At 42.2% G+C, this 19821-nt stretch overlaps 2 protein-coding genes across 2 annotated transcripts in view; both read left to right on the forward strand.

The window, feature by feature from the left end:
- Positions 1 to 1498: 1498 nt before the first annotated feature.
- LOC118415539 (SWI/SNF-related matrix-associated actin-dependent regulator of chromatin subfamily D member 1-like) lies at positions 1499 to 12577 on the forward strand. Its single transcript, XM_035820252.1, has 13 exons — positions 1499 to 1554; positions 4579 to 4618; positions 5055 to 5177; positions 5558 to 5623; positions 5927 to 5986; positions 6358 to 6480; positions 6886 to 6987; positions 7701 to 7862; positions 9082 to 9179; positions 9566 to 9701; positions 10726 to 10848; positions 11739 to 11840; positions 12410 to 12577. Exons 1-13 carry the CDS (start codon positions 1499 to 1501, stop codon positions 12461 to 12463), a joined length of 1245 nt encoding a protein of 414 aa, XP_035676145.1. The 3' UTR covers positions 12464 to 12577.
- A 2333-nt stretch (positions 12578 to 14910) lies between these two features.
- The window catches only part of LOC118415626 (unconventional myosin-Ig-like), a 9511-nt gene continuing 4600 nt past the window's right edge, over positions 14911 to 19821 (forward strand). The window contains exon 1 of the mRNA XM_035820375.1: positions 14911 to 15405. Within this exon, the coding sequence (XP_035676268.1) occupies positions 15308 to 15405 (98 nt within the window). The 5' untranslated portion in view covers positions 14911 to 15307. The remainder of the gene's footprint in view (positions 15406 to 19821) is intronic.

Consider the following 19821-nt stretch of genomic DNA (forward strand, 5'->3'; position numbering starts at 1 on the left):
ATTGGAAGACTTTGAAACCAGGTTTCCTTCTTTGCGAGCCTGGTGGGATGATGTAAAGGCTAGAACTCGCTCTCTCCTGATCAGAATTTCTTGTGAACTGGCTAGGGAGAGACGGGAGTCCATGTTTACCTTGAATAATGAACTTGTCGATCTCACCAACAAGATGAACGACGGGGCCTCTTCGGCGGACATCTTGCGTAGGTATGAATGTACTAAGTCTTCCTTGTCCGAGTTGTCCGCTGAGGAGGCTCGCGGTGCTTTTGTTCGGTCCAGAGTCAAGCAATTTGTCGAGGGGGAAAAATGTACCTCGTATTTTGTAAGCCAGGCCTCTTCCCGAAGTAGGCAGCGACGCATTTCTTCGGTCAGAGATTCTACTGGACGTGTTGTCCAAGATGACGAGGAGATTTTAGACGTTTTTAAGCTATTTTATGAAGACCTTTTTAGTGCTGAGCCTATTGATAAGTGTGAGGCGAATAACCTTTGTAACAATTTAGAAGGGTCTTTGGATCCTGATGAAGTCTCTTCATTAGAAGGTCCTCTTTCATTGGATGAGCTTTGGGCTGCATTGTGCAGTATGGAGAATAATAAGTCCCCTGGCAGTGACGGTCTCCCGAAGGAATTTTATGTCGCTTTCTGGGACGTCATTGCCGGGGATCTCCTCTCAGTTTTTGAGGAAGTTTTTTCTTCTGGCGAGCTCTCTCAGAGCCAGAGTTTTGGTGTTATTACTCTCCTTCCAAAAAAAGGGGACCCTCTGGACCCGAAGAACCGTCGCCCCATCTCTTTGTTAAATTGCGATTATGAGATTCTTGCAAAGGTCCTTAACAATAGGCTTAAGATGGTTGCCGCCTCGGTCATCAGTCCTGACCAGACATGCGGTATACCAGGCCGGTCGATACAATGTAACCTACTTTTGATGAGAGATATCATTACATATGTTAATATGAATAACTTTGACTGTGCGATCATTTCTCTGGATCAGGCCAAGGCCTTTGATAGAGTGAATATTGATTTTCTTCACTTGACTCTTACGAAGATGGGTTTTGGCCCGGTTTTCCGCAAATGGGTTGCTATATTGTACCACAACATTACCAGTGCTGTTCTCGTCAATGGGTCGCTATCATCTTCTTTTTCTCTCTCAAGAGGTGTTCGGCAGGGGTGCCCTATGTCACCCCTGCTGTACGCAATTTCTTTGGAGCCATTTGCCGCTACAGTAGGGGCCAACGCTGCGATTCACGGCCTCAGGTTGCCTGGTGGCCGTGAAGTTAAGATCTCGCAGTATGCGGACGATAACTCGGCTATTGTTACAACCGATGAGTCGATCCGCCGGCTCTTTGCTGTTATTGACATGTATAACAGAGGTTCCGGGTCTCTTTTAAATCTTGACAAATGTATGGGTCTCTGGCTAGGTAGTTGGAGGAAAAGACTCGATTGTCCGAAGAATTTTAAATGGACATCTGCATCCATACGTTTATTGGGAGGTACTTTTGGAAGTGTTAATATGCCTTTAGTCAACTGGAGGGAGAGGCAAGCTAAGTTTGAAGCGGTTCTGCGAAGGTGGGACAGCTTCTCTTTATCCTTCGCTGGCAAGATTGTCGTCGTTAATAACCTTGCTTTATCTACTTTGTGGTATATTGCTCCTGTATTTTCTCCTCCCGAGTCAGTCGTCAAGGACATTACGAGAGCCGTCTTTAAGTTTTTCTGGAGTTATCGTGCAGAACTGGTCTCTAGACAGACAGTTTTGCTACCTTTGGACAAAGGTGGATGGGATCTCATTGATTTTGGAGTGAAGGCCAATTGTTTTTATTGTCGGCCGTTTACCAATATTCTTGACCGGCCGGATCTTCCATGGGTCCAGTTGGCAAAATATTGGCTGGGTTTTTTTGCCCGTCGTTTTGAACCATCATCGTGGTCTAACAGTTCCCCCCACTCTCCTGAGGCTCCACCTCACTATTCTTTGATGCGGAAGCTCACCTTGGAGTTTGTTAATGCTTCTGCTTCGAAGACTTGGGACAGGATATGCACCGTGCAGTCTTTGTACAAAGCTGCCATTTTAGCTCGTTCTCATACCCCTTCCGCTTGTTTTTTAGAGCGGGGTGTTGATTGGTCACTTGTTTTTTCAACGGTGCATAACACTCTCCTTGAGAATAACCTAAAGGAGCTTTCCTGGAAGGTCGCACATGGGGCTCTCAAAACCAACTACTTGACTTGTTCGATTTGGCACAGAACTCCTTCCCCTCTTTGTCCGAGGAGAAACTGTAGAGCTACGGAGACCGTTACCCATGCCATCTGGTCTTGTGGCGAGGTGCTCCTGACCTGGACTTGGGTCGAAGGGTTCATTAGGCGATGGGTGGTCTCTAGTTTTCGTGTTTCTCGCGCGGTCGCTCTCTATGGTGTTATGTCGTCTACCCTGAAGAAGTGTAAGAGAGATGTCTGCACCTACATTTTGGCCGTCGCTCGGTCTAAGATTTGGTGGTCCAGGTGTCAGGCTCTCTTTGACAATAATTTCGTATCTCACATTGAGCTGGTGTCTCTAATCAAGGAGGCTCTTAGGTTTAAACTCAAGATGGAGTTTGTTCGACTTGGTTCTGAAAGTTTCTTGGCTGAGTGGTGCCAATCTGTTAAATGGGCAAGTGTGCGGACGGGAGTTTTGGTTCTACGTTTTTAGAGTCCTTGTCGTAGTAGTCTTTGTTTGGTGCTACAGTCTGTCTTTGCTATTGGTGGATTGTCTGTTAGATGTTCAGTATGTGTGGTCAGTCCTTCACTATGGTGTTCTCCTTCTACTCTCTAGTCCTCTTTATAATTTCCAGTTTGCTTTGATGTGTCGTTTCTTGGCAGAAGGGTGGGCGGGTGCAAGTCTGCCTCGGGTGGAATGGCACATTCTTTTTCTTTGTTTCCATTCATGAGTTGTTTCTTCTTATATTATGATGGTTTTCAGTTTGGTCTCTGTCTGTATTACTAAAACTGTTTGTATACCAAAAATAACAAAGGGCCTTTGGAAGGGGCTTTGGAAGGGCTGGGTTAACATTGCTTGAACCATTGATCCATCCAACCATCCAACCATGTAAATAGTGGGCATAAGGCATTGCCGCTGGCGCGGCAATGCAAAAAAAGTCCCCACAACTGGCACAAGGAGGACAGCATTAGTTCCATCACATAATGATTCAGATTATGATTCATTACATTTCCCTGCACTCACTTGTTACCAACACAGGGCATACACAACCCCATGTTTATTTTGTTTTCTAAGTTTTCCCTTCACAAAGAAAGAACCTAGCCTGGGTAACCTGAAGTGATCTTGAACCAGTTTAGCTCATTGGATAGCTACTCTTCCACTTGTTGTGACAGAGAAAACAGAGGACATGTACAGTATTTACAGATTCATTATGTGTAGGAAATTACCCCGTGTCTTTCTGACAAGCACAATGAACAGTGAACCACGGCTTAAAGTCCTGTCTGCAACCCTTTCCAGTAGCGTCCATGTTGGGTGATAAACACATTCCAGATTCAAACTCTGACTTCTTGGTGCTACTAACTATGAAAACATCACCTGCTTCGGCTAGCCATTAGAAGAGACACTAACTTTACTGTATTTAAGTCGCTGGGATGTAATTTCACGGTAGCGGAAAAAAGAACTTTTCGCGGTGGTTTTAAGTTTGTGGTAGCACCATGCACTGTAGTCTCTTACTGCCGTGGAAAAATGTTCGCCAGGGTTTTAAGTTTGCGGTGAAGCGGCAACTGCGAAAACCGCAACCATTAAACCACCGTGAAAGTTTCTGCATTTACTGCTTTAATTGTCACCGAATTGTATATTCATGTCTACTGACTTTTGATGTCTAATGTTTATTGTTTGATTTGGTTTCGTATTGTTTTCTATTATCATTTCAGGTTTGGGAGGACAACTTGTAAAGGTGTTGATACACCTGTTTTGTCCTCCCTTCCACTTGTTTTTGCATGTGGTAAATTCAAATAAAGAAATAAAGAAAGAAATACTGTAACCCAGACCTGTGAGAGGAGACATAGCGACGTCCCAAACATTTTCCCTGTCCTGGTCATTCACAAAAGGTCATGCACTTTAACCCTAAATTGGCGACCTGTGTTTTAGGCCCCGTACCATTGCATATAGGTGTCCGTGTCCAACCTGACCTGCTGCCTGCTTGCTTCTCACCAGTCTGCATTTCATGCTTTACTGCAGTTAGTCGTCCTTTGTTGTGTAAAATGATGCCTGTTGTCTTCACACACCAGGTAAGATAAAATAACATTGTTATTGACGCAGATCCAGAAAAAAATTGACGGTAATGTTGTGATGTAATTTAAGATTCTTCTTGATATGTTTTACAGAGTTTAGCCCTTGAATGTAGTTTGTAATAACAAAAACGTGAATGTTTCAAACTATAATTATAGTGTATTCGAGATTTAGTATTTCTTACTCATGAAGAAGTGTTCTGGACTTCTGTAATTTTATGTTTGGTGTTGTGTTTTGGAGTTGTTGATGAGTGCCCAATGATGATTGTGGAGTAAGACTACAATAAGATCTGTACAGTTTGTTCCATAGTTGAGTTTATGATTTCTGCTCCACAGGAAGAAGAAGAAGGTTGCAGACCGGATCCTGCCCCAGAGGGTGGGACACTTCTCTTATCTGTTGTCTTTAAGTTTTATGTGTTCAGTAAGTTTAGCGCAGAGCTGATAGGAACTCAAACGGAATCCTGACTGTATGCTTGTAAACAGTCACACAGTCTCTTGTTAGAATTAATCAATAATGGAAAGGTAGAGAGTGAAAAAAATAAAACAGTAGAAAATGTTATGCATGACCACAATCACCCTTTGTCCTCTGCGATTCTGACCTTGTGCCCAAGTCTTGACCTTTGATCCTTGTCCCAGGGTCATGACCTTATGACCTTTATACCTTGGTCTTTGACCTTGTCCCTGAGCACATGGCCAGACCAGTCTCAGTAGGTACTTCTCTGGATGAAGTTAGAGCATGTGTCAATGACCTTTGTCTCACAGGTTCATGACCTTATGACCTTTGTCTCATGGGTTTATGACCTTTGCCCCAGGTACGTGACCTTGTGCCGGAGTCGCAGGCGTACATGGACCTGCTGGCGTTCGAGCGTAAGCTGGACTCGACCATCATGAGGAAGAGACTGGACATACAGGAGGCGCTCAAGAGACCCATGAAGGTACCGTCAGCATTTCCTTCTAAACTACAACCATATTTATTCATATTTATATTTGGGACAGGGAGAATGAAGAATTAACAGGTTTGTAAATATGAATGCCCAATCAGAAGTAGCCACTCCTAACTTTGGATGTACATTTCCCATGTTATTTCCAATGTCTGAGAAATCAATCACCTGTTCAGTGCTTCCTCGTGTAGCTATTTCTGGAAAGAACACAAAATCAACAGTTTTGTCAGGATAAATGCTGAATCAGAAACAAGTCACATATAACTTGCAAGTATGTCGTTTCGGATTTCCAATGTCTGAGAAATTGGGGACGTGTTCAATGCCTCCTTGTGTATCCTGTGACTCCAACTTGTGCCGTCTATTTTGTCCCTCAGCAAAAGCGTAAGCTGCGAGTTTTCCTGTCCAACACCTTCTACCCTGCCAAGCCCGATGCAGAGGGGGTGAGTACAAACTTTGTGATGTTACTCGAGAGCTCTAGATATAACTAGGTCTTTCATTTTCACTTTCTGATGTAACCCTAGAGCTTTATATCAACACTTTAATTTTCACTACCTTACGTAACCCTAGAGCAAGATATGTACTTAAAATTTCAACATCTGATAAACACTTTCATCTTTACTCTGGTTTATATGTCTCGTGCTTTCCTCACAACAACCATAAGTTAATCAGAATTTTTGTATGTCATGCCGTTTGCCTGTACTGTATGACCTTACTCAAGGTCGTTTGTTATGTATCTTCAGCAGGAGGACGATGGGAATGTTGCATCCTGGGAGCTGAGGGTGGAAGGCCGACTTTTGGACGATGTAAGTAAACGTTAATAAGCCTTGTCTGTTTGGTTTGCTTTAGTTTGATACAGAATAGATCTCCATTAGTGACTGATGTGTCACTATTCTTCCTGGAGTCCAGGTGATTTGTAGAGAATCACCAATTCTAGGCAGAAGGATTTCCACCTTCACACATCGCATGTGTGGGGGTTCTTTAACGTACCTGGGGTGTGGCTCTCCCCAAACATGGGACCTCCATTTAACGTGCTATCCGAGAGACGGTTCTAGCTGAAGCTAGGTACTCATTTTCACCTGAGTAAAGTGAGAAAAGTCGTGTTTGACTCTGTTTTTACCATATGTTGTGTTGGAACAACAGTTCAGCCATGTATTAACCATACTCCCCCTGACAGCAGGGTGTACCCAGTACCAAGCACGACTCACACAAGACCAAGCGAAAATTCTCGTCCTTCTTCAAGAGCCTTGTGATCGAGCTTGACCGCGAGCTCTACGGGCCCGACAACCATCTGGTCGAGGTAGGGGGCGGTCTTTATTCAGATTTACTTGATTATGAAATAACCACAGAATTGAGTTTTAATCCTGTCTTTGACTTGATTGAGCAGCAAATGGTAGTGACAGTACATGTAATCTTCTTGCCTTTTTTAATCTGAAGTTTCAAAAATGGCTGCTAAGCTCATAGCAATGCCTGCCTGGAAAAGAAAAATGATTTGTCCATAGATTCTTACTCAAGGCTGAACTGGTGGAAAAGGTGGTCGAAAATCTAATTTTCATCAACATAAAAGAACATTTTTAACAAGGAAAAATCAACAGAAAAAATTCAAAGCTGGACACACCTCTGATGATGTTATTTTGCGTCTGTTGTCCCGTATTGGTTGGGTGAGTTTGATGACGTAGGTTGTTTTGCCTCTGTTTTTGTCCAGTGGCACCGAACATCGACCACGCAGGAGACAGACGGGTTCCAGGTGAAGCGGCCCGGCGACCGCGACGTTCGCTGTACCGTCCTCCTCATGCTCGACTACCAGGTACGCCGGTCATTCGTTTTTGTTTATTTTCGGGTATCATGTTGTATAGTGGTTTAGTTTAGTACCTTTTGTCAAGTGAGATTCTCTGGAAAGCATGGGGTTTCTTCTTACGATACCTAAAAAGTAAACATTTCATTAGATGTTAATTCATGTTTCTGTCATCGCTGAAGACTGTACATTGTCATGTTGTTCAGACAGACCTGTACCTTAACCTCTATACCTGTACCTGTACCTGATGTTATGTTTAGGTGGGTTCTTACACTGGCAGGAAGCGTAGCGTTCACTACTTTCAGTACTTTGAAGAAATCTGAAGTTGGAGAAATTTTGAAGAATGTTACCTTGTCTGTTATTGAATAAATTCAGGTAAAAGATGTCCACATTCCAACTGTTGTCTTGATAGAAGCTCATATGGTAATGGTTTATTCACCTTCATAAAATATCAGAGCTTCACAGTGCACACTTTGACTTGCATACTGAATTGACTTGGGAATACAGTTGGTTTGATTTACTCAGTCATGTTTACCAAGATGGAAGTTGTTATTGTTGTTAGTGTTTACCTCCACGACAGAGGTTATTGTTGTTTACCTCTCTCTTACCACCCGGCCAAGACGGAAGTTGCTGTTGTTTACCTCCATGACGGAGGTTATTGTTGTTTATGTTTACCTCTATCTCACCACCAGACCAAGAAGTCTCAGCATTCTTCATTCCAACAGCCGCCCCAGTACAAGCTGGACCCGCGCCTGGCCCGACTGCTCGGGATCCACACACAGACCCGGCCGGTCGTCATCAACGCGCTCTGGCAGTACATCAAGACTCACAAGCTGCAGGACGCACACGAGAGGGAGTACATCAACTGTGACAGGTACCTGCAACAGGTACGTAACACACCTGTCCTCTCACACCTGTAACTTCTCACACAGTCACTACACACACAGACTCGGCCTGTCGTCATCAACGCGCTCTGGCAGTACATCAAGACTCACAAACTACAGGACGCACACGAGAGGGAGTACATCAACTGTGACAGGTACCTGCAACAGGTACGTAACTCACCTGTCCTGTAACACAAACTTTCACACAGATACCACACACACAGACTCGGCCTGTCGTCATCAACGCACTCTGGCAGTACATCAAGACTCACAAACTACAGGACGCACACGAGAGGGAGTACATCAACTGTGACAGGTACCTGCAACAGGTACGTAACTCACCTGTCCTGTAACACCTGTAAACTCTCACACAGACACTACACACACAGACCCGGCCTGTCGTCATCAACGCACTCTGGCAGTACATCAAGACTCACAAGCTGCAGGACGCTCACGAGAGGGAGTACATCAACTGTGACAGGTACCTGCAACAGGTACGTAACTCACCTGTCCTGTAACACCTGTAAACTCTCACACAGACACTACACACACAGACCCGGCCGGTCGTCATCAACGCGCTCTGGCAGTACATCAAGACTCACAAGCTGCAGGACGCTCACGAGAGGGAGTACATCAACTGTGACAGGTACCTGCAACAGGTACGTAACTCACCTGTCCTGTAACACCTGTAAACTCTCACACAGACACTACACACACAGACTCGGCCGGTCGTCATCAACGCGCTCTGGCAGTACATCAAGACTCACAAGCTGCAGGACGCTCACGAGAGGGAGTACATCAACTGTGACAGGTACCTGCAACAGGTACGTAACCTTAACATAACACACCTGTCCTGTACCACACCTGTTAACTCTCACACAGGTATTACACAAACTACAGGATGCACACGAGAGGGAGTACATCAACTGTGACAGGTACCTGCAACAGGTACGTAACCTTAACATAGCACACCTGTCCTGTACCACACCTTTACCACAGAACCGTTAAACTCTCACACAGATACTACACATCAACTGTGACAGGAACCTGCAACAGGTATGTAACTGGTCTAACAAACTGCCATACGGTGTAACACACAAGTCCTGTGCCACAGAACCGTTAAACCTTGGTCTTAGAAAGACCAATGAAAAATAGTAACTATTTTGTGATAAGACGATTTTTACAATGATTTTAAGACATGACATGTTTGTTTATTTTTCAGATATTTGAGTGTCAGCGAATGAAGTTTTCGGAGATCCCCCAACGTCTGCACCCACTACTGCTGCCTCCTGATCCTATCGTTATTAACCACATCATCAGGTGGGTTATGTTATTAACTTCTAATTAACCAGTCATTAACTAGTTATTAACCACTTCATCAGGTGGGTTAACTTATAACTTCTTATTAACCATTCATTAACTAGTTCATAACCACTTTATCAGATGGGCTAACTTATCAACTACTCATCAACCAGTCATTAACTAGTTCATCACCATATCATCAGATTGGTAAAGTAGAATGATTATGATGCTGTTCAGAGACCAATCAACCGCTACAGGGTTCAGCGATTACTTCAGACATTTCGAGTGACATCCATCACTCTTCTTCAGCAATGCCACAGCCCTTTTGTACCCCTTTGTGAAAGGGCTTGCACTGAGATACACAGTGGATATTAAAGATGGATGTGAATTTTGTCCTTCCACAGTTGTTCAGGTCCTGAACACAAGAAGACGGCCTGTTATGACATTGATGTAGAGGTTGACGACACTCTGAAGACTCAGATGAACTCCTTCCTGCTGTCCACTGCCAGTCAACAGGAGATAGCCACTCTGGATAATAAGGTAACTTATGGTCTGTGTGTGTGTATGTGTGTGTCTGTGTGTGTGTGTGTGTCTGTGTGTGTCTGTGTGTGTGTGTGTGTGTCTGTGTGTGTGTGTGTGTGTCTGTGTGTGTGTGTGTGTGTCTGTGTGTGTGTGTGTGTCTGTGTGTGTGTCTGTGTGTGTGTGTGTGTGTCTGTGTGTGTGTGTGTGTGTGTCTGTGTGTGTGTGTGTGTGTGTCTGTGTGTGTGTCTGTGTGTGTGTCTGTGTGTGTGTGTGTGTGTCTGTGTGTGTGTGTGTGTGTGTACATGTATTACACCCTTAGATAGCCAATAAGGTAACATTCAGATCTGTGTCTGTATCACACAGTCCATATAAGTAAAATGTAGGGGCATTTCTATAGCTTTTTTTAGGCCGTAGGTGCAGTGGGTTGTTATTCACTGTGTCTAGGGCACAATATTGGAAGTCAGAGCCCAACCCTCTCCTGCCACTGCCTTTTACATCCCCAACCGAAGGCAGGTGCCATTTTTATACCTGGATGGACTGTTTGGTAAAGTTCCCATCCCAAGGACACAACATCTAGCCAGGAATGGCAGCAATCAAACCAGGAATAGATACAACAGGCCTTGGAGTAGCACACCAGCTTTACCAACAAAAAGCCTCCCTGTTGTCTCTAAAAACTGGTAGTTTGCTCGGGGGTGATTGTAGCACTATGTTAACAGCACTAGTTTTATCATGGAAGCTCATCTGTGTTGGTCGTAGTATACCATATTAGACTTTCTTCCAACACAAAGGTATACACAAATCAAATTTTCAACGACCATTGTTGCCTTCTTCAGGATCTATACTGATGTACTAGTTCTACTTCTTGTGTTGATATCTCTGTTTAAATCATGACTTCTTCCCCCTTTTCGGAACCGAGAAAAAGCGGTTGTAATGGCCAGGTGGTCGCTAAGAAGAGATGGTCGCTTGGTCAGGTTTGACTGTACTTGTTTTATTTCTTGCGTTGATATCCTAGTTTAAATCACGGCTTCTCCCCCCTTCCCAGATCCACGAGACGGTGGAGACCATTAACCAGCTGAAGGTTCAGCGGGATTTCATGCTGGGATTCGCCAAGGAGCCGCAGAGCTTCATCAACCAGTGGCTGGAGTCGCAGTGCAGGGACCTCAAGGTGAGGGGACAAACACTTATTTCTGTAGAGACACTGTTAAGGGGAAATGTGTCCTTGAAGGTTAGACATCCAGGTAATAAGATATGCCAAACAGAGCTTCATCAACCAGTGGCTGGAGTCTCAATGCAGGGACCTTAAGGTGAGGGGGGAACACTTATTTCTGTAATACCGCTGTCACATCGCGAAAATCGATTGGACGACAATTCTGTGGCGATTGCCGGAGTCTCGCTTATGATAGTAACTTGATTGCACAACACTTGTACAAGGTACAAAGTATGGCTTATATGTGACAGGGGCGGTTCTCAGGTGAAAAATACGCGCAACCCTCTGTCGATCTTAAATATGGCCGATCTTATATCCATTCGCCCGAAGATCGTGGATAATGTGACAGGGGTATAATGAAACTGTAAAGCTAACCTCACATTCCCAAATCGGGGCCGGGCCGGGCTGTTTGTGGAAACAATAGATAGAAATGTATACTAGGTACAAATATGCACAAATAATGCCCACAACTATTTTCTTTACGTCTTGTGTAGTTTGGTGTCTTTTATAGCATGCTTTTTGTTCCCGACAGCTGCCCAGCCGGGCCCTGGTTTGGAACTGTGACATTTGTGTAAAATGGAAAATGTGGTTGCGGTGGTTTATGTTAACAGTTTTCGCCATGACTTCTTTGCCAAATATTTCCCCTTCAACAGTAAAATCTTTCATGGCAGTTTCAATTTGGATTTTAAACCCACTGCAGACACTCCATTTTTTCTCTAACGTGGAATTGAATCCCTACAAACACTTCCCCTTTTGCAGTATGTGCTTTGCCCTGACTTGTCTTTCATACATTTCAGACAGTGAGTTTAAGTGTTGTTTATTTATTTGTTTGTTTGTTGTTGTTACAGACGATGACAGATGTGGTCGGCAGCCCAGAAGAGGAGCGCCATGCGGAGTTCTACCACCTTCCGTGGGCAGGCGAGGCCGTCTGTCGCTACTTCTACGGGAAGGTAAGGAACAGTTGGTTTGACTCTCTGTTTACCCCCCTCAACTCTCTTCAGCTGGATGGATGGATTCTCCTGTCGATTTCAACAGATGAGTAGGCAAACAGTCACTTGCTGAGGTAGGTTCGGCGACCTCCACCTACTGCTTAACCCCCTAACAGACGAACCACACAAGGAAAGGTTCACCCCCTTAACCCTGTACCTACTGCCTTAGTCCTCTAACCAGTACAGATCTGATGCAGAAAGGCTGCCTTAGCTGGCTGTAGGTTATAAGTGTGTTGTATTTCAACTCACTTTCTGTTGTAGTGGGTAAAAAGTTAGTTTCTGTTCATCCTATCCCTCTCTTTTCGATTGTAGATTGGTGTGTGTTGATTGGAGTTTTCCTAAGATATGTTGCTTTCCATGAGTTTTTGATAGAACATCCAGTTTTCCATAAAGGAATTTCCAGTTTTTCCACTAAGTTTTGATATAATTTCCTATTTTCTACAAAGTTTTGATAAAATTTCCTATTTTCCACAAAGTTTTGATAGAATTTTCCTTGAATTTGTGCTAAGACATGTTTTATTTAACCACAGGTACAACAGAAGAGAGCTGAGTTGGAGCAGGCCCTGAGTGTCAGGAACACATAGAATATATCTGCAACGTAACTTAGTATATGGTAGCCATCACACCTGTATAATATCAAACCCTGAAACATACCACCACTGTGTAAGGCAGAAGTCTGCAGCATGCTGTAACCTAGAATACAGCAGCTGCTATGTTTTTATCATGTTAAACCCTGAAATATGCCACCAGACAGAAGTCTGCCATAGAATCAAAACATTGTAACAGCTGATTTTTTAAGAATTAGCTCAGAAGAATCTTGTTGCTAGTGACTACAAAAACAATGGCCATTCTGGCGTTAGAAAGGCAAAATTAACATGCCTGATAATATGAAGAAGATTAAGATTAGATGGAATCACACCAGTATGAGTCTGCTAAATGACTTGGAAAATTGAAGGAGGGCAAAACCCTGATGTCTCGTCAACAAGACCCCTCCCACACACCCACACTCACACACGTGAAAGTTGTCCACAGCAGTACTAGAACTTAAGAAAGTCTTGTCTCAAAACGTCATCTGCAATAAAACTTGTCTTCACATGATATATATAACTTTATTGCACAACAATTGTACGAGGTACAAAGTATGGCATCTACATAACTACAGTGCTATAACTTAACTTAGGGCTTATCTAACTAATACAGGAGTTGTAGTATGGGATAAGTTTCTTACAATCATTGGAGGCTTTTACAATCATTTGGGGAATTTCTAATGTCAAATCCTTCTTTGATATATTTTCCTATATCTGCCATGCAGGGATTGTCACATGTCATTATGTATCTGAATTTGCACTTCAGGTCCATTTGGATAAATCCTTGTGTACAAAATGACAGCCTTCTGTATAGAGAATTGCGTATATCGGAATATTTGGGACATACAACCATAAAGTGATATTCGTCTTCGATTAGCTCTGGACAGAATGGACAAACCCTCTGGTCAATAGGGATTTTTTTGGAATCTTCCGGTTTCTATATTTAATTTGTGACAGCCAATTCTGAGTTGTGTGATTGCCCTAAGAACGTCAAGGCTCTTTATGGTTGAAATGTAATTTTCTTGCTTGTAATGCTTGCATGTGACATCACCATGGAGGATGATTGTGTCTATTGTAGAAATGTTGCCACACTTAGTCCACTGTTTATATGAATATTATTAAAGACCATCCATGTTACGCCAGTGTCTATAAATGGCTGTATAACTGATGAGTGTTGTACTGATTCTGCTTGGGAGAAAGAAGAATGCGAGAATGTTTGTTGAAAAATTCCATGGAGATTCAAAGAACTCCTTCTATTGGATAACAATGGGGATTTTCCAAATACGGGAAAACATATTTTCAGGCATACAACCGTGAATATTTTGTGTCACATACTTTCCGAGTGTCTTCAACTTCACCAAAATATTTTTTTCAATCTAACTCGTTGTTTGGAGCCCATGATAATTTCCGTTATTAAATCTGTCATTTTTAAGCTTACGAAGATTGATTTTCATCAAATTCATGTGAGAAAGTGCAAACGGGAGGACCTTTTCTTATCTGTTGCACCAAAGACATGTCGGACGGGGGGAAGGGTCCTAGATAGACATCCCTGTAATGTTAGTCACACACTATAATCATGATGAAATTTTGTATCAACGATTCATGTTGAATAAAAATGAATCCTCTGTATGTTAAAGGCGCCCATAGCAGTTTTTAGTGCATTAAAATAAAAAATATTCTGGATGATACAATCGGTACGATATTGACATATACTTCAACAAACTAGCACATTTTTATCATTATTTCGTACTTTCAGCGTTTAAAAGGACGCACAAACATGCCGCAAACGGACCCCTTTGATTTATTATATCCTACAATAAATCAGCACAGGATCGAGCCACTAACGGTTTCCCGTCGGAAATTTTCGGAGATTTTCGAACGCATGAGGTCATTGAGCGAATTGAATCTGATTCGCCCGTTCGCAAATCGAAACCTTATTCGAACAAGTGACGACATCTCCGGAAGCGTTCGGGACGCATTGGTCATGTTCGCGTGCGTTCCACAAATTTGAAATAATGGCACGTGCAGCGCTCAGATTTTCAATGCATTCTCACCACCCAGCGACGTCTCATCTTTGCTCAATAAAGGTCGATATGCAATGATAAAGTGTTATGTAAGCTTACTGTGTGTAAAAATGACTTGAAAATTAAATTTGAAAAGACTAAAAAACTGCTCTGGGCGCCTTTAATGATTCACTTATTGTGCTGCAAACCAACCAAATGCAAAACATATTGCCTGATACTGCTTCAAATTTTTACATATGATATTGTTTTATCATATTTATATCCCATGGCAGAATTTTAAGCATAATTGATGATATGCCACAAATTGTGCATTTCTATCCAACACACAGGGGAGTTGGTAAATTTGATACTGGACACGAAATTGCAGAGATAGAGACAGAAGCCATCAGCATATGTTCCCAAGGTAATGCTTTAGTCTAGTTATAGGGGCCTTCATTTGATAAAAACCGAATGATAGAATTACCTACAGTGAAAAGATTATTAGACTGGCTTTTCGGGCTTACCGTAATTTGATCAAGGTCCCAACGGGTAACTGTAGACAAATGAACGAGCATTCTGTTTGGCTGAGAGCCAGACATTACAAATTTGTTAGAAAGTTATATTGGGCAGACTATGCGGGGATAAATTCAATTAAAACTGGATAATTAGATCACGTTTAGTATCGGTGTTACATACAGATAGTCCTCTTGGGGCTACCGTACATTACCATTCTGTGCGCTGATTGGCTGAGAGCCGGCCGTACCTCCGTTCTGTGCGCTGATTGGCTGCGAGCCGGCCACACCAAATTTGTTAGAAAGTGACGTTCAATCGAACAAAAATGGCGGAAGGTCTGGACGGTCGCGAGTTCGGCAAGTCGGATTTCGTCCTTCTGGACGAAGTCACGATAGATTCCTTCATGCAGAACCTGAAACTCAGGTGAGAATACCTTAAGACACACCTGTAGGTCACTTTCTTCAGGTGATAAAGCACGGAAAGTGTCTTGTTGGCTCCGTTTCGGGTCAGCGGTCGCTAATTATTTTACGTCGTCTGCAGGGTCGGAGAGTAAAAAAAATGACATAGTTGTTTCTGTAAGTCACTTTCCTCTTGAACATGTGGTATGTTAAACAGTTGAGTCTACAGTCTAACTATTCTAACTATGTCAAGTTGGTATTTGTGTCGTTTGGAAGAGTTGTGCACTTGTTTATATCCGTTGTGAACAGTTAAGTGTTAGTTCCGGAGTAGTGGTATAGGACAACACCCAAGTTGAACCTGCTCACAAATGGAGATTTATCGAGAAATAACGGCTTTATCAAGTCGTTAGTAGTTAGACCACTATTGTTACTCAGTAGGCGTGACACACCAGCCCCAAACATTTATCTGTTTTAAAATGTCTAGAATATAAAAGAGGCCCGACTTGGACAAGTTTGCTCAAAGAATTCTGGATCGAATTGTTTTACACAAGTCGATTTTGGGTCGATCATAAAGAACGTGATACAGTACAGATGTTAATAGATCTGTAATTTTGTGAGACGATGTTCCAGTGGATTTCAGAGTTAAAATGTATTTCAGCAGGAAGCTAAAATGTTGTGTAAAAGAGTGTGACTGTGAGTAACGGTACCAGCCATTCATTCATGGTTTACATGATGTAGTAGGTATGTAGTGTGTAATAAAACCTATCAACACTTGTGATGGGGGAGGGGGGCACTTCCTGGTATGTGTGTGTGTGTGGGGGGGGGGGGGGGTAACTAACACAGTAACCAGGGTTGAACAAGTTTTCTAAAATCCACTTGTCCTATCGGGCAAGCACATAAAAAATGTACTTGCCCGAACCAATTTTTCACTTGCCCAAAATTCAAATGTCACTGTTACTAGTATATGCATTTTCACTTCCAGCAATGGAATTCTTTGTAGACAATTGCTTGATGTCGTGACTGTAAAAAGTAACAAGTATATCAAAATTGCACTAAAATCAATGGAAAAATCTTACTCGCCCGATCGGACAAGTGGGGTAGGACATGCACTTGCCCGAACAGCACTTTCACTTGCCCTGGACAATAGGCAATTGTTTATCCCTAGTAATAACGGAAGAAAAGTTTTTTAAAAATCATGTTTTGGTCCTTAATCAAACTGATAAAATCTACATCCATATGATATATAATTATAATGTCTAGGGTCTGTGTAAATGTTGATTAATTTACATATTTTCATATACATGTACTAGTACCTGATTGACAGGTGTCACTTATTAGAAATTAATTTTAAGAACAATAGGTGATTTTTCCAAAAGTCACAGGTCCTTTTGCGGTTGTATTTCTTATTTCCAATAACTCCTGATAAAAACAACTTTTTCGTAATCAAATGTTGTGCAGAATGACGATTTTTAAGAATGTTGCAGTCAGTTTCAGTCTTTATGAGGACCTTTAATGGTTTTAACTTCAGAGAGAATTTTTTCATGTAACTAGTGAACATGAGGGACACTCTACAAACATCCACCTGTCCCAGTCATGGTAGACATCAGGGTTGTAGCCAGCACCTGTCCTTCAGTCCTTTGAAGGAATTTTATAGCTGGGGACTGAAAAAAGTTTTCCCCATTCCGTCCCCTGGGACAGACAAAAATTGATATGTAAAGATATAAAAAAAACTGAAACCCATGTGTTCTTCTTCACCAAAACAGAAGCCATTGAACAGCTTAGTCTACAAGCACAATTTGCACCTCAAAATGCAGGAAATAGTGTTTGAGAGGGTCTTGATTTAAACATTTTCTGGGACCCCGACCCCCTAGAAATGACGCGCAACGTCACGCCATACCTTCGGTGCTCGATAGGATTCCCATTCAAAATCGAGGGGACTGAAAATAATTTCAGGCTGGCTACAAGCCTGGTAGACATTATAAACTTACAGGAAACTGACCTTTGTGCTAAATTATGTTACTAAACACACAAACAGACTTGCATTTGTTTCAAGTGACAAGGTTCAAAATCGTTTCCCATCCATGGTTACACCACAGGTGCAGGTGCAGGTTATCCTGCTGTACCCTGGTCGCCACTTTGGCACGATCTACTCACAGTTTTTCCGATATCGGCGAGCCTACAACCTCTCGACGACAGCTTTTTTTCATCATCTAGATGGAACTACTATATCGCCATTACGATATCAGGAAAATTTCTCCCGAAAGGTCTGGACCATTCGTACCAGGGTTGTAGCCAGCCTGAAATCATTTTCAGTCCCTTTGATTTTGAATGGGAATCCTATCGAGCACTGAAGACATGGCGTGACGTTGCGCGCAATTTCTATGGGGTCTGGGTCCCAGAAAATTTTTAAATCAAGACCCTCTGAAACACTATTTCCTGCATTTTGAAGTGCAAATTTTGCATGTAGACTAAGCTGTTTAATGGCATCTGTTTTGGTGAAGAAGAACATATGGGTTTCAGTTTTTTTATATCTTTACATATCAATTTTTGTCTGTCCCAGGGGACGGAATGGGGAAAACTTTTTTCAGTCCCCAGCTGCAAAATTCCTTCAAAGGACTGAAGGACGGGTGCTGGCTACAACCCTGATTCGTACGATACCTTACTGATAGCTTAGCAAGGGTCCCCGACAGCGTTGCGCGCAGATAGATTGCTTCCCGACTTCGGGAAGGCTCATTAGCATATGACGCCATTTGGAAAATCGCGCTATATGTTTGTGACTGCAAGCGCCATGGGTGTCCGGCCCCCTACGCTCTAGATCCCTCCCGACATCTCCACAGATATCGGTAAAAACTGTGTGTAGATTGGGCCTTTGTCTCCTACGAAGGCCTTCTCCATGGGTGGAAGTAACTTTATGACTTTTGGGGCTGATTTCTTCTGTTTCCCAATCGCTCGTATATATAATGCTCTTCCTAACGAAGCTTAATAGCACCCCAACTGGGTCATAAAACAACTGAAATAAGCCCAGGAAAAGATTATCGCATCTCAAGTTAACATCTTTTCAGCCAACATATGACTATAACATTCAGTTTTGCCATGTTAGTGGTTACACAGAAAGACAGGTTTTCCAAAACACAGTATGGACCCCAGTGGTTTCAATCTAAGTTATTTATTCAAAGACAAAGTTAGGACTTGCACACAAAATCAGACTCTCTTTATAAACTAGTTGTTTTGAGTTTGAACCAAATATCTTCATCCAAGGAAGCGGGCAGCCTTCCTTCCAACATAGCTCCATATTTAGTTGTACAATGATGTAATGCAGAGCCTATCTCCCCATCTGCAGTTGTTTGTTTAGTGGGTGTGTGAGGGAAGGGTATAGTAATACAGGGTATGAAGTGGATTGGCTCGGCTATTCTTAGATTGACCTACAAGACTTAAGAAATACAAACTCTAAATTTTTCCTAAAGCCTACAGAATGGGGGCTTTGTATGTCTGCTAAACTTTTTTTTTTGTGTGCTTTTGTTAGAGTTTCATCTATTTTATGCATGTACTTTTAACTTTAAACTATCACAAACTTATTTGTCTAGAAAATTGATCAAACCACTTCTTAGTCCAATATTTTGGTGTTGGAAACTAAAACTTTGAGGTTTGATCAAGAATAACATCTACCAACAGATGAAATTTAAGTTCATATTTTCTTTGAACTAGCAGCTAGTTCCATAGCCTGACTAAATCTCGCTTATAGCAGCCCGCCCAACATCCCCGGACAGTAGAGTTTGTGTTACACAGACAACTTGTTCCAATGATATCACAGTATCAAAGACTATCACTATCAGGTAAAACAATGACTGGTATAAGTCTGAAGTCTGATATCCTATGATAACTTGTTGGTTTTATCACCATTATAAAGTCCTGACATTTCTGTTATCATCCTGTATAACCAACCCAAGTATCCCAGTATCCACATTAATCTTAAAGTAACAAACCACTCTGCCGTGACCTGCCCACTTTGTACACATTGGAAACTCCCATTCATGGTCGGTAAACAAACTTTCATCTAGAGCTGGTGTCATTAGAGCCTTTTATTTCTCTGTTTTTGTACTGAAGTACCTCAAAGATTTGTTTAGTCACAGAAAAAACATCATCATCTGTAGCCCAACTATAGTAAGTTTCCAGTTTTGAAGTAAGAATACTAAAATTTGGTTTAAAGACTTTAAATGACCATTTCAAGCCTAAACACTGACTTAAACAGTTAATGACTTAAGTCAAGTCAAGTCAAAGTTTATTGCACAACATTTGTAAAACGGGTACAATGTATGGCATACTTAGCTAACGTTATATTGTACAGACAACTAGCAATATGCTAGTAGTAGAGTTAATCTAAACAAGTAACAATAGGTTATGCAATGTTCTATTGCTAATAACATGAAACATACTACATTCA

This window comes from Branchiostoma floridae, chromosome 1 (genome assembly GCF_000003815.2).
Source record: "Branchiostoma floridae strain S238N-H82 chromosome 1, Bfl_VNyyK, whole genome shotgun sequence".
Taxonomy (NCBI): Eukaryota; Metazoa; Chordata; class Leptocardii; order Amphioxiformes; family Branchiostomatidae; genus Branchiostoma; species Branchiostoma floridae.